General features: G+C 46.8%; 2 protein-coding genes across 4 annotated transcripts in view; one reads left to right on the top strand and one right to left on the bottom strand.

Moving 5' to 3' along the window:
- Positions 1-5061, top strand: part of Dph2 (Diphthamide biosynthesis 2) — a 67953-nt gene extending 62892 nt beyond the window's left edge. For both annotated transcript variants that reach the window (XM_075673361.1, XM_075673362.1), the window contains exon 6: positions 4698-5061. In XM_075673361.1, coding sequence (XP_075529476.1) covers positions 4698-4837 — 140 coding nt within the window. In that variant the 3' untranslated portion in view covers positions 4838-5061. The remainder of the gene's footprint in view (positions 1-4697) is intronic.
- The window catches only part of LOC142560935 (uncharacterized), a 34688-nt gene that overhangs the window by 8052 nt on the left and 11708 nt on the right, over positions 1-14928 (bottom strand). The window lies entirely within an intron of this gene.

The raw sequence follows: 14928 nt of genomic DNA, 5'->3' as shown, positions 1-14928 counted from the left end.
TTGTTTTTTAGCGATGTGCGCAATATCATTACCTGATCGCCCACCTCAAAACGATGGGCCCTGGCTGTCCGATCATAATAAACCTTGGCCCTCTGCTGGGCCTTTGCCATTGCTTCACCTGACAACTCCTGTGCCCTTCTTAAGCATTCGAGGAGCCTAAGCACGTACTCCACCACGACTGGGTCGTCGAACCTGCCTTCCGATGAGTCTCGAAGCATGCGAAGCGGAGACCGCAGCGAGCGACCATACACCAGCTCAGCTGGCGAAAACCCCGTAGCCGCATGCGGCGCGGTCCTTAATGCAAACATCAGCCCCGGCAGACACAGCTCCCAGTCAGTTTGTTGTTCAAAACACAATGCTGTCAACACGCGCTTCATGACGGAGTGGAGCTTCTCAACGGAATTCGACTGTGGGTGGTACACTGGGCTTTGTAACAGCTTTACCCCACACCTTTCGAGAAAGGCTGTCGTCAAAGCGCTAGTAAACACTGTGCCCTGATCTGACTGGATTTCCGCAGGAAAACCAACTCGCGCAAATATGGACAGTAGTGCATTGAATATCTCAACTGAGCTGAGTTCTTTAAGCGGCACTGCTTCAGGGAAATTTGTCGCTGGGCAGATCACAGTCAATATGTGTCTGTACCCCGTGGCTGTTACCGGCAGAGGTCCCACTGTATGAATAACGAGCCATCTAAAAGGCTCCGTAATGATAGGTACCAACTTTAACGGCGCCCTCGATTTGTCCCTTGGTTTGCCCACCTGCTGACAGGTGTCACATGTCCTCACAAAGTGTTCTGCGTCACGAAAACACCCTGGCCAATAGTACTCTTGCAAGAGACGGTCCTTAGTCTTCTTAACTCCTAGGTGTCCGGACCACGAACCTCCATGCGACAAGCGCAACAGATCCTGACGGTAGCACTGAGGCACAACCAGCTGATCGAACTCCACTCCCCTGCGGTCTAGATACTTCCGGTACAGGACCCCACTTCTTTCCACAAAACAAGCATTTTTCTTGGCGTTACCTTCCTTGACATTGCAGCGCATGTTTTATAGGCTGCCATCCTTTTTTTGCTCGGCTATCAAAGCCGACCGGCTGACTTTTAGCAACCTATTAAGTCCATCTGACGTAGGCGCGATGAGCAAATCTGCAGATAGCTTTTCTAACTTTCCCGTGTCGGGCATTTCCTCTCCAGTATCTGGTGCCTTCAACGCTACAGGCTCAATTTTATTCAGTTCGGACATACTCTGAATATCACCTTGCTGCGCCTCCGACCCTTTCTCATTGTTCGACAACGTCGGCCCCGCAACTACCACCTTTGTAGCGAGCTCCCGAGCTCTAGATCTGGTTAAGGCCTGAACACTAGCCTCACTAAACAAAAGCCCCTTCTCGCGCAGGAGGTGATCAGACCTGTACATGTACATGTCAGACCTGTAAATATGTACGGGTATTGGGCGGGCAGCATAGATGACACTGCGGCCTCCGTCTCAAGTGCTCCGAAAGGTCCTTCAATAAGCACTTTTGCTACGGGCAGGCACACGCTATGAGCTTCCACAGCTTGCTTGATCCATGCGCACTCGCCCGTGAACATATCGGGTTCTACGTGAGAGGGGTGAACTACATCCATTGTAGCTGCGGAATCACGAAGCACTCGGCACTCTTTCCCGTTCACGAGGAGGTCTCGCATGTAAGGCTCGAGAAGCTTCATGTTCTCGTCAGTGCTGCATAATGACAAAAACACTTTTGTTTTTGTTTCTGGACACTGCGCCGAAAAGTGACCCGGCTTCTGGCACGTATAACACACGCGCGCTTGCCTCGTCTCGAACCGCTTTCTGCGTTCGGCTTCGGCTGCCGCCGTATCCTTACGTTCGGTCGGACTGCTTTCACTCGCATCCGCACTATGTGTGTCCCCCCTTGCTCTCATGGGTGTGAACTTCGGCCTCTCAAACTTGGAGCCAAATTCACCCTTTTGACCGTCCTTAGCTCCGTGAGCCCGACGCGTCACAAACTCCTCGGCTAGCTCGGCGGCTTTAGCCACCGTACTAATGTCTGGCCTATCCAAGACCCAGTACTGCACGTTCTCAGGTAACCGACTATAAAACTGTTCCAGCTCGAAACACTGCAGAACTTTCTCGTGGTCACCAAACGCTTTCTCTTCTTTGAGCCACTCCTGCATGTTTGACATAAGCCTGTAGGCAAACTCTGTATATGACTCACTTCTGCCTTTATCATTTTCCCGAAACTTCCGACGGAACGCCTCCGCTGACAGCCTGTACTTTTTTAGCAGACTCGATTTCACTTTGTCGAAATCCTCTGCCTCCTCTCTCTTCAAGCGAGCGACTACGTCGGCCGCCTCGCCAGGTAACAAAGTGAGCAAGCGCTGCGGCCACGTTTCCCGAGAGAACCCCTGCTTCTCGCATGTTCGCTCAAAGTTAACCAGGAACAAACCAATGTCCTCTCTAAGCTTAATCGGCCACATCAGGTCAGTCATTTTGAACGATACTCGTTCTCTGGCACCGTGTGCCTGACTTCCATTACGAGCGCGTTCCATCTCTACCTCGAGACGCTTCATTTCCAAAGCGTGTTGACAGTCGCGCTCTTCTTTCTATTTTTGCTCTTTATGTTGGCGCTCCTCTTTTTCTTTCTCTTTTTGCTCTTTACGTTAGCGCTCCCGTCTTTTTGCCGTCTCCCTCTCCTCAATGGTCTCAAGGCATTCCGACAGCTCGTCATCCTCAGCTTCTAACTCAAGAATAGCCCTTAGCAGTTCTGGTTTTCTGAGTTTGTCTGAGACATCCAGACCCAACTCTCTTGCAAGCTCCAGTAATTTCGGTGTGCACAATGACTTCCAATCCATGGCTGCTCTGAATGCTGCTTTCTCTACTGCCTACTATTGCCTTGCCGCAAACTAACCCGGCAGCAATGACAACCACAATTACCAGCTCTGTTTCTGACACTAACAAAAGCCTGGCAAAACTCAGAAGAAGAAAGTCCCGCACTCACCAAACCTCGCAGCCAAAAATTCAGCGCAGTCGTTCCGCTGCAGGCAACCAGTCATCACACAGGGCTCGTTGCACTGCTCCCGGATGGTCGTTGTGCTGCTCAGCATACAGTCAACCGCATATCTTCGCTGCTGGCCTCCATTGTCGCGATCCCACCACTGGCAAACAGTTGTTGCATCTGGGTCGCAAGCCCCAACGGTAGCGTTGGCCTGGCAACCTGGGGCACAGCTGGAAGCATCCGAAGGTCCTGGCAAAGCGTGAGTAGACTGCTAACAGAACAACTTGTTTATTCTAGCATCGCAAAAGAGCGGCCGGTCAGGTCGACCGAAGTGGAGAGACGGGAGAGCACGTTACTCGACGGAAGAATTCGAAGCCTCTCTCTTGGCGTCCAGGGGTAGCTGCTTTTATACTCTTGGAGTCGAGGGCAAGAAGGAACGGCTTGCGAGAGGCGCCCGTGACGGCGGCGCCCGGACACGTTGAGACAAGAAGTGACGCATCCGCCGGGCCGGCGCCGGTCAGACCTCCTCGCTTCACAGTTGGGGAGCTCCTCTCCCCGGCTGCCGCGCTTTGACAAGCGTGGGCACCAACATGCACATACACTCACACACACATGAAGACACGTGGCATTGAAACATGCCTTGACACGCTTGGCAGGAAGCGTTGCGGCAGCGCTGAATGGGCCAAAATGTCCGCCGCTTTGAATGAAGCCCTGGCGTCCGTTGCATCGGCGCCGGCTATACCGCCGGCGCCGATGTAACAATGGTCATAACAATGGTCGTAACGTAACGTAACGTAACCTGATGTCGGCATTTCGGTCTTGTGACGTCATGAAGGAAAGTGTTGAAATGATGCAATTTTGTAAACGCACCATCAGTTGGAAGTAAGTGCTTGTGTTGTCTACTCCTCACTTTGTCCTTGTTTGTGCGCGCTTGACTGTGATCTGCTATTTAGCTTGGGGTTTCCTATCTGAATATGTGGAGGAGAAATCATTTTTTTTTCAGCAACCACTGCAGCAAATTTGATAAGGTTTGTTGCATTTAAAATAAACATATCTAGTGACTGTTGGTTGCAAATTTTTTATTTATGCCATCAATATTTTATAAAAGTGGTTGAAAATAGAAAATTTTCAGAAAACGAAACAATAAAGTTTACAACTCTGGAATTCAGCAATGAAAAATGATATCGCGATTCTGTAAATTTTGTCTAATAGTACATCCAAAGTGGACAAAATTGATTCCTTATATATGGCTCTCATATAGACCACTAATATATAAGTAGGGCTTTTGCAAAACCCTTGCAAACACTAACAAATTCATGTACGATATAAACTGATAAATCAAATTTGTCCGCTTTGAATATTCTAATGGATGCAGTTTATAGAACTGCAATATCTGTTAGTGCAGAGCTATGAATTTGTAAACTTAGTGCTTCCATTTTTTTTCACACACCAATTTTTGAAACCTTCTTTTAAACAATTTGGGCCCTAAATGAAAATCCCGCTTGCAACAGTCACTAGAATTTAACATTCTCTCTCAAATACAACATATTTCATTAAAATCAGCCTAGTGGTTATCTCAGAAAAGCGTTTCTGCCTTTTACATGTATCTGAATAGGCAGCATCAGAGCTGGGCCTGAACTAAAGCTTCCGCTTAGGTGATGCAGCTAGAAACTAACCTCCCGCATGGCCTCTCTGCTTTGCAGGCGAGTACCTTATGAACAGGACATGGCAAGGGCTGGAGACACACCTAGGCCAATCGCCAGCTGCCACCATCAGCAAAGGGCAGATGGGGCTGGCTGCCGGCTATGTAGGAGAAGGCACCGGGGGACAAGCACAAATGTAACCAGGCTAACTTGCTCCAAAATGAAGCAACCTGCTAGCACAAAAGTCTCAGCTCTGACCACCACTGAAAAATCAGCTGCAAGCAGTGCTGCTGTTGCAGCTGGCTTTGAAAAATCTTGCTAAACATCACGTGAAAGCCATCCACATCTGCAAAGGTCCCATGAATACCGTATTTGCACGATTCTAATACACACCTTTCTTCAATAAAAGGTACATTCAAATTTGTATGCGCGTTACTATCATAAATAATCCTACTTAAAATAAAAAACAAAACAAATTCTTACTTTGAAAAAAAACTACATGCAAGGTAGCTAGCCACCTGGACATCTGAAGTGAGCGACACTCGAAGAAGGAGGCTCGGAAACATCGCAAGATGAGTCCATGGTGTGTGGAATGCCCTGCCACAAACAGTGGCTGTGCAAGCCTTCTAGAAATAGGGCATTGCTAATGCATCAATAAAACTGAAGATGAATTTCTGCGGTCAGTAGACGGCGAAAAGGAGGCGTCATTCAATTCATAACAACTAGCTGCTAAGATTCAGCTGTGTGGGTGTATGTGTGCCTTTGTATGTTCCATAATATTGTTTCAACATGGTATGCGTCAACTCAGGTTTCATTACCCAATGTGTGCAATTGTACTGGCACCAAGTTATTTTTTTTTATATCTAGGTGGTAATATAACTACGTGTTACAATCAGTGGCACGGTAGAATCATGAAATCAAATATCAAATATGGTACTGTTGTGCTATTTGATCGCTTAACAGGACAGAGGACTGCAGGAAGATGGAAAGTTGAAGTGCTCAACTGTGGTCGAATGAGAGATGTCGAGACCTGCCGACATTATGATATGAAAAAAACTGCAGTTGTAGCCCCAAAATAGTAAATTTTGGTTAAAAATACTAAAATTGCTTTAGTGCTCAAGATATGGACTGTTTATTATTAATCACAGCATTTATTCTCTAGGAACAAACAGGCAATAAAGGAGGAAGGGAAAGGAAGAGTGTTGTAGACAGTCACTCTTCATCTATAGATAGATAGAACAACATTATTGAAGAATAAAACGCTCAATGGTTCACAGTTCACAGTTAAAATGACCTGCATCTCGGAAAGAAATATTCATGTAGTTTATTCCTGAAATATTCATGTAACACTGTCCTGAAATACAGTTGCCGTTGTACATGTATGGGTTCAGTGAAGTGGGTGGTGTTGCTGTAGGTATCTGTTCGAATAATGAAACGGGTCCTAAATATCCAGCTCTGTAAATTGGTTGACAACTGCATATGTATATATTTTTTTAATTATTGCCGCCTGGTGTTTTGAGCCAGCAGACGGTCAGCATTGCGTGCCCAGCAGAAATGGCGAAGAAGACGACGAAGTCAAAGATCCTTCGCCAGCTGGAGAACCATCACTTCGTGTCTGGCTGCTGTTACTGTTGCTTACTTTTGCCTTAGCACGTGACAAACTGGTGGAGGTGCTTGGTAATCTAATCTATGCACGAAAACCCTCCGAGCAGCAGGAGCTCCAGCCCCGTACTGGTGGTTACGCCTGTACACCACGCCAGCAGAAGGATCCGTGGACAAGCCCCTGAGTTTGGACTCCTCCCAGAGAAAATGGCAGCTCTGACCACCCCAACCGGTAGGGAAGGCCAATTCATTGTGAGCTACTCAAGCCGCGAGTGCCGAATCCCTTCCACGGCGCCATACATGAGGATGTTGAAGATTGGCTGGTGCACTATGAACGTGTTGCCGCGTTCAACAAGTGGGATGACGCAGAGAAACTGAAAAACATATATTTCAGCCTTAATGATGGCGCACATGTTTGGTATGAGAACCGTGCAAATGCCCTAACTTCATGGGCAGAATTCAAACGCCGGCTTCTTGAGACGTTATGTGAGCCCCAATCGCCGAGAGCGAGCCGAGCCTGATCTCCAGTCCCGTATACAAATACCGAACGAAGGTGTTGCAATGTATATTGAGAACATGACGCATCTCTTTCGACAAGCCAACCCCAGCATGTCGCAAGAAAAAAAGGTGCGGTACCTGATGCGCAGAGTGAAAGAGCAGCTGTTCGGCAGTCTCATGTGCAGTCCTGCCAAGACTGTGTCAGAATTTCTTTCCGAGGCTGTCACCATGGAACAGACACTTCGGCAGCGGGCACCATCAAACGAACGCCAAGTGAACGCTACCTCACCTACAAACTTCTTCGGAGCTCTCGAGGGCCACGTTGATTTCTTTCAAGAGCTTATTCGTTCCGTACGAACATTCCGTAAGAACTCCAGAAACTGTTGGTATCCTCACAGCCATCGCTCAGCTCCTTGTGCACTGTTTTCGATGACGAAGTTCAGCATGCACTAAGAGAACCACCCTTCAACACAGAAGCTCGACTGCTAAGAACTGACAGCCCCCGTATGTCATATTCGCAAGCCTTGAGGCAACCTGCCCCACCTCCCTCCTCGCTTCGCACTGTGTGTCCAGCCATGCTACAGCCCGTCCAAGGGGCCTCGTATTACTAGGACCACTGACAGGCCCCAAGGAAATAAGACGTGTGGCGGGCACCTGATCACCGTCCCCTTTGCTTTCGCTGTGGCGAAGCTGGGCATGTCTATCGGCAGTGCTCATATCGAGAGCTCGGACTACGCGGATTCTCAGAAACCTCACCGCAACCTAGGTTCGGCCAGCATCCTCCTAAAATTGAAGAATATGTTGCCCAGCAGCGTGGATCCCCATCAGCTCAACACCAGTCACGCTCCCCTTCGCTGCAGCGGTTTTCTCCGACTCGCCGTACATATTCAAGCGTGGTGCAGGGTCGGTTGCCCAGCCCGTGCCGGGCAAACTAACCACAGCGGCCTTCGGGGGTGAGGCCACTCAGTCTGGACGTGCTCAAGGACCCCTACTGATGCGTACATAGACCGACGACACATAGACGACGACAGTACCTGCTGAATCAGCGAAAAAAACTGGCCACCATTCTGAAGAAAGTGGCGATACCTTGCAATCAAACACCCGTTCGTACGGCTGGCGGGCACATCATCGCACCACTCGGCATGTGCACGGCACGAATACAGATTCGCGGATCTGCGTTTGTTGCCAGCTTGAGCATTCTCCCTCAGTGTTCTCGAGACCTAATCATCGGCAGGGACTTTCTCAGGGAGATCATCATCGATATTCCACAACGCCTCGTCACTTTCTCGACAAAGAGCGCCGCAGCAACGACCAACACCATCCACCCTCCAGCACCTCTTCCTGTCATCGACAACGTTGTCATATTACCACCGCGTGCAAGTGTCATGGTTCAAGTGACATGTGACAGACTCTTACACGGTGAAGTGGTCGCAGAAAGCAATCGCTTTCTCCTGCTTTCTCAGGATGTTTGCATAGCAAAAAGCCTTATTGATCTCCATGATGGCCACTGTGAGGTTCTTGTCACGAACTTCAGCTACGAACACCGGCACCTTTTCCCCGGTACTGTCATCGCCTACGCCGACCTGATCGCCGGTGTCACTGAGTGTTTTGTTTGAGGCAATCGGCACTGCTGAAACACCTCTACGCAATGTCGACATTAGTCCAAAGCTTCCCGAAGAGAACAAACAACCCCTGCGCGAGCTGTTGCTCAAGTTCCACTGTTGCTTTGCACGGTCATCGAAGATATGTCAAACATCGATTACGAAATGCTGTATCATCACCTATGACAGCGTGCCCCCTATACGGCAACAGCCTTATCGTGTTCTCCCGACCGAACGACATGCAATTCAAACGCAGGTGTATGAAATGCTTCAAGATGGCGTAATACAGCTTTCATGCAGTCCTTGGTCATCGCCAGTCGTTCTTAAAAAGAAAGATGGCATGCTTCAGTTTTGTGTTGACTACTGGAAGCTAAACAATGTCACAAAGAAAGGTGTGTACCCGTTGCCTCGTGTCGACGATTCTATGGACAGGCTAAGGCGCACAAAGTATTTCTCCTCTATCCATCTGAAAAGTGGCTATTGGCAAATTGAAGTAGATGAGCGGGACCACGAGAAGACTGCTTTTGTGACTCCGAACGGCCTTTACGAATTTATAGTACTCTCTTTTGGCCTCTGTTCAGCTCCAGCCACATTCCAGCGAATGATGGATACTGTTCTCGCTGACCTGAGGGGAGGATACAGGGAATTAGCAAAAAGAAAGGAGTACTAAGAAATTATACATTGTTATCGAGTAAACATGAAAGAACAAATGTCTAACAATATAAATAATATGATAAATGAAACAAAATGACTGTGTGCAGTAGCAAAAGAAGGTGTACCAAGAAATTATACAAATGGTAGCTGATGAAGGTTAAAGAACAAGTCTCTAACAATGTTAACGCAATACAAAACAAACATCTAAACAAACAACCAAAAAACTATACAACTTCGCAAAAGGTAACTACTTAGGTGCGCAGTAAGGTTAGTTGTGATGAATTATGGAAGTAATGTACATAAGCATGCTTTGAAGGACACAGGGTCAAGAAAGTCAACTATGTCGTTTGGTAGGTTATTCCAATGCTGAATGGCACATGGTAACGCGGAGGAATTGAAAGCATTGGTTCGGCCAAAGGTATGCTGGAAACTGAGATGATTATGCAGACGCCGAGATGGACGAGTGAGCGGCAGGGTGGACGGGCGCGTGTTATGGACTATCTTGCGAAACAGATAAAGCAATGCTATGGTTCTTTGCAATTCAAAAGATGAGAGGGATAAAGATGACTTAATGCTAGTCACGCTAGAGTCGCGGTGGTTATCCCTGGCAATGAAGCGGGCAGCACGGTTTTGGACTGACTCGATAGTCCGATTAGGTAAGCCTGATGAAGTGACCACATAAAGGCTGCGAATTCCAGTTGTGGCCTTACGAATGTCTGATAGGCAATTTGTCTGGTGAGGGCAGGAGCATTATGCAGGTTACGTTTAAGATAACCGAGCGTACGTGAGGCTTTAGCAGTTATTTTTTCGATGTGCGCAGACCATGACAGGTTAGATGTAAGAAGAATGCCAAGGTACTTGTATGAGTTGGTGTATATGACGGGATTCTTATCCAGTGAGTAATCAAAAGCGAAAAATGTCTTTTTGTGGGTGAATGTTATTAGTAGTTTATTAGTAGTAGTAGCGAAGTCTATGAAAATGGAATCTGTCTGTGGGCCCGTATCCATGTTTAGGAAAATATCCGTAGTCAATTCGAATAGTTGCGTTTCACATGATAGTCCTTTTCTAAAACCATGCTGATATTTAAAGAACTTGTTAGTTTCCAAGTGATATGCTACGTTTGAAAAGATTATGTGTTCTAGTAACTTACCGGGAATGCTTGTTAGTGATATTGGGCGGTAATTGTTAACAGCGCTTTTATCGCCAGACTTAGAAAAAGGGATAACTTTACCTTCCAGTCGTACGGAACTTCCCCTGTTGAAAGGGACCGTTTTAGAAAAAGGGATAACTTTACCAACCTTCCAGTCGTACGGAACTTCCCCTGTTGAAAGGGACCGTTGACACCAGCAGGAAAGGACTGTGCTAGAGGGTATTACTGTATATTTTAAGATTTTTTAGTTTATACCGTCCACGCCGGAAGAATTTGACATCTGGAGGTTGTTGATCAGCTCAGCAACACCAGTGGTTGTTATATTGATGGGGGCCATGTATAGATAATTGAGTTCTATAGGTTACTACTACAAAGTTTAGGCTGTATCTCTACGGACGGCCATTTAAAGTGACGCTTTGTGCTGGTCGACCAACCTTCGAGACCCTTTTGGACGATTGGCATGTTGGAGTCACCAGGAATTCAACATCGTCGTATACAAGTCAGGCAGAAAATTTGAAGATGCTGACACGCTATCATGAACACCTGTTGAATCTCAGAATCCTGATGAGGAAGATGACGGCGTCTTCCTGGGAGCCCTCAGCGAGCCGGATCTGCTCGCTAAACAGCGATCAGACGCTGAGTTAAGGCCCATCATCGATCACTTAGAAGGCGGCATTGCGTCCATTCCTCGCCCTATTTTGTGATGGTTGTTGTAATTTTGCCTACGAGAGCGCATCTTATACAAAAGAAACACAGGTGCCGGCGACAGACCACATCTTCTAGTAGTGCCTCAAGCCCTTCGCGACAACATCCTATTAGCCTGCCACGAGGAGCTGACATCTGGTCACTTGGGCTACTTAAGGACTCTGGACAGAGTACGGCAACTGTACTACTGGCCTAGACTGACTGCTTGTGTCAAACGCTACACGAAAGGATGCTGTGAATGCCAGCACCGCAAGTCGCTACCCTTCAAGCCTGCAGGCCTTCTACAACCCATCAACCCTCCGAGTACGCCATTTGATCAAGTTTGATGATTCTGTATGAAGACATCGATCAGATTGACCAGTTAGCTCCTGACGTCGAGGAGTACATTTAGCACGCTGAGGAAACACGTCAACTTGCCTTAGCGTGTGACAACATGTTCTGTCCAAAGTTGCGCTCAAATGAAAAAATTGTCAATCCATTACTGTTTCTATGGCAATTGTAAACAAGCTCTCTCAAATCTGGGCATCTTACAATACAGCCATAAATGTGAGCATCTATGGATGTTGCTAGAGCCAATGTTCCAACAAGTGGACTTGTCTTCATCCTAAGAAACACAAGTCCACTTGTCGGCAGGTTGCTTCCACCGACGACATCTCTTGTTCGACCAGTGCTGATTATTTGAGAGCCTACATTAAAATTTGAATCTACGCAAACTAATTTGTGTGCACCATTTCAGGTGTTCTTTGAGGCTACTACCCACAAGCTGAACATCATGCTTACAGCTTAGGCAGAGAAGAGGAAAGTCTGTGGCATATACCCCATGCATGCTGCCCCAGGTTCAAGGATTGATACACCACACCTTGATGCAAAAGGTCCATGAGATTTTGCAGTAAAAAAGAAATGCAGTTTATAGGCACAGACTTGTTTAAGTATAACGCCTTTATCAGGTACCAATTAATTCCGCTCTTTAGTAACCCATTTTCTAAAGCAAAGCTTTCTTTGCCTCTTCCTTCAACTTTCTCACTGCTGCTGCTTTCTGGCACGGGGGGTGGTTCAGAGCGTATGTACATGTCAGGAGCACAGCAGAGAGTAAAAGCGGCGCGAGAAACTCGTTTGAGCCTTTGCATTGAATGTGCAGCGGTGGTGTAGAGGCAGAGCATCTGCATCGCATGCAAGAGGACTGTGGTTCAAATCCCAGTGCTGCGCAATTTTCCACCGGATAAAAAAAAATCCGCGTGTTGATAAAAATTGCATAAACAGGCCTGGAGTGCGGCCTGATCCCAGTGACCAGAACTGGTAACGCCCTCCCTCACCAGAGCAGGATTGGCCACCCTGGTGAAGTACTTGGCCACAACTTCCTATATGAATACTACAACCAAACCCCAGCCCCCAGTCCCCAGCAGCTGCGAAGCAACTGACCATGGCGGTGGTCAGACCTGCGACGCAATAGAAGGTGCTGAGAATCCCTGGTTCCGGACAGGCCGCCATTGGAATCTGAACCTGGCAACGTTTAACGTTATCTAGTGAGGCGAGTCTAGCAGTGCTATTGGAGGAATTAGAGGGCAGTAAATGAGATATAATAGGGCTCAGTGAAGTTAGGAGGACAAAAGAAGCATCAGCCTGGTTACGGCCACTACAGGGCAAAGGCCTCTCCCATACTTTTCCAACTACCCGGTCATGTACTAATTGTGGCCATGTTGTCCCTGCAAACTTCTTAATCTCATCCGCCGACCTAACTTTCTGCCATCCCTTGCTACGCTTCCCTTCCCTTGGAATCCAGTTTGTAACCCTTAATGACCATCGGTTACCTTCCCTCCTCATTACATGTCCTGCCCATGCCCATTTCTTTTTCTTGATTTCAACTAAGATATCATTAACTCGCGTTTGTTCCCTCACCCAATCTTCTCTTTTCTTATCCCTTAATGTTACACCTATCATTCTTCTTTCCATAGCTTGTTGCGTCGTCCTCAATTTAAGTAGAACCCATTTGTAAGCCTCCAGGTTTCTGCCCCGTACGTGAGTACTGGTAAGACACAGCTGGTCATACACTTTTCTCTTGAGGGATAATGGCAACCTGCTGTTGATGATCTGAAAATGCCTGCCAAATGCACCCCAGCTCGTTCTTATTCTTCCGATTATTTCAGTCTCATGATCCGGATCTGCGGTCACTAACTGTCCTAAATATTCCCTTACCACTTCCAGTGCCTTGCTACCTATCGTAAACTGCTGTTCTTTTCCGAGACTGTTAAACATTACTTTGTTTTCTGCAGATGGATTTTTAGACCCACCCTTCTGCTTTGCCTCGGTGAGCATGCATTGCAGTTGGTCCCCTGAGTTACTAAGCAAGGCAATATATCATGAGCAAATCGCAAGTTACGAAGGTATTTTCCATTAACTCTTATCCCAAATTCTTCCCAATCCAGGTCTCTGAATACCTCCTGTAAACACGCTGTGAATAGTATTGGAGAGATCGTACCTCCCTGCCTGACGCCTTTCTTTATTGGGATTTTGTTGCTTCCTTTATGGAGGACTACGGTGGCTGTGGAGCCGCTATAGATATCTTTCAGTATTTTTACATACGGCTCGTCTACACCCTGATTCTGTAATGCCTCCATGACTGCTGAGGTTTCGACTGAATCAAACGCTTTCTCGTAATCAATGAAAGCCATATATAAGGGTTGGTTATATTCCGCACATTTCTCTATGACCTGATTGATAGTGTGAATATGGTCTATCGTTGAGTAGCCTTTACGGAATCCTGCCTGGTCTTTTGGTTGACAGAAGTCTAAGGTGTTCCTGATTCTATTTGCGATTACCTTAGTAAATAATTTGTACGCAACGCACAGTAAGCTGATCGGTGCACAATTTTTCAAGTCTTTGGCGTCCCCTTTCTTATGGATTAGGATTATGTTAGTGTTCTTCCAAGATTCCGGTACGCTCGAAGTCATGAGGCATTGCGTATAGAGGGTGGCCAGTTTTTCTAGAACAATCTGACCACCATCCTTCAACAAATCTGCTGTTACCTGATCCTCCCCAGCTGCCTTGCTCCTTTGCATAGCTCCCAAGGCTTTCTTTACTTCTTCCGGCGTTAATTGTGGGATTTCAAATTCCTCTAGACTATTCTCTCTTCCATTGTCATCGTGGGTACCACTGGTACTGTACAAATCTCTATAGAACTCCTCATCCACTTGAACTATATCTCATTCATATTAGCAATGATATTACAGGCTTTGTCTCTTAACGCATACATCTGATTCTTGCCTATTCCTAGTTCCTTCTTCACTGCTTTTAGGCTTTCTCCGTTCCTCAGAGCATGTTCAATTCTATCCATATTATACTTCCTTATGTCAGCTGTCTTACGCTTGTTGATTAACTTGGAAAGTTCTGCCAGTTCTATTCTAGCTGTAGGGTTAGAGGCTGTCATATATTGGCGTTTCTTAATCAGATCTTTCGTCTCCTGCAATAGCTTACTGGCATCCTGTCTAACGGAGTTACCACCGACTTCTATTGCACATTCCTTAATGAAGCCCTTAAGATTGTCTTTCATATCTTCAACACTAAGGTCCTCTTCCTGAGTTAAGGCCGAATACCTGTTCTGTAGCTTGATCCTGAATTCCTATATTTATTGAGGAATTCAGGAATTCAAACAGAGGAAAGAAAACGAAGCATATACAGTGCTAAAAAGTGGGCACGTCCTGTGCTACCGGGGCTTAGAGGAGAGACGAGAACTAAGAGTTGGATTCCTGATTAATAAGGATATAGCTGGTAACATACAGGAATTATATAGCATTAATGAGAGGGTGGCAGGTCTTGTTATGAAACTTAATAAACAGTACAAATTGAAGGTCGAACAGGTCTACACCCCTACATCCAGTCATGATGACCAGGAAATCGAAAGCTTCTATGAAGATATGGAATCGGTGATGGGTAAAGTCAAAACAAGATACACTACACTGATGGGCGACTTCAGTGCCAGGCTAAGCAAGCAGGCTGGAGACAAGTCAGTGGGGGAATATGCCATAGGCTCTAGGAATAGCAGAGGAGAGTTATTAGTAGAGTTTGCAGAGCAGAATAATATGCT

Source organism: Dermacentor variabilis, chromosome 10, assembly GCF_050947875.1.
Source record: "Dermacentor variabilis isolate Ectoservices chromosome 10, ASM5094787v1, whole genome shotgun sequence".
NCBI classification, from domain to species: domain Eukaryota; kingdom Metazoa; phylum Arthropoda; class Arachnida; order Ixodida; family Ixodidae; genus Dermacentor; species Dermacentor variabilis.
This window is presented reverse-complemented; position numbering and strand designations above follow the sequence as displayed.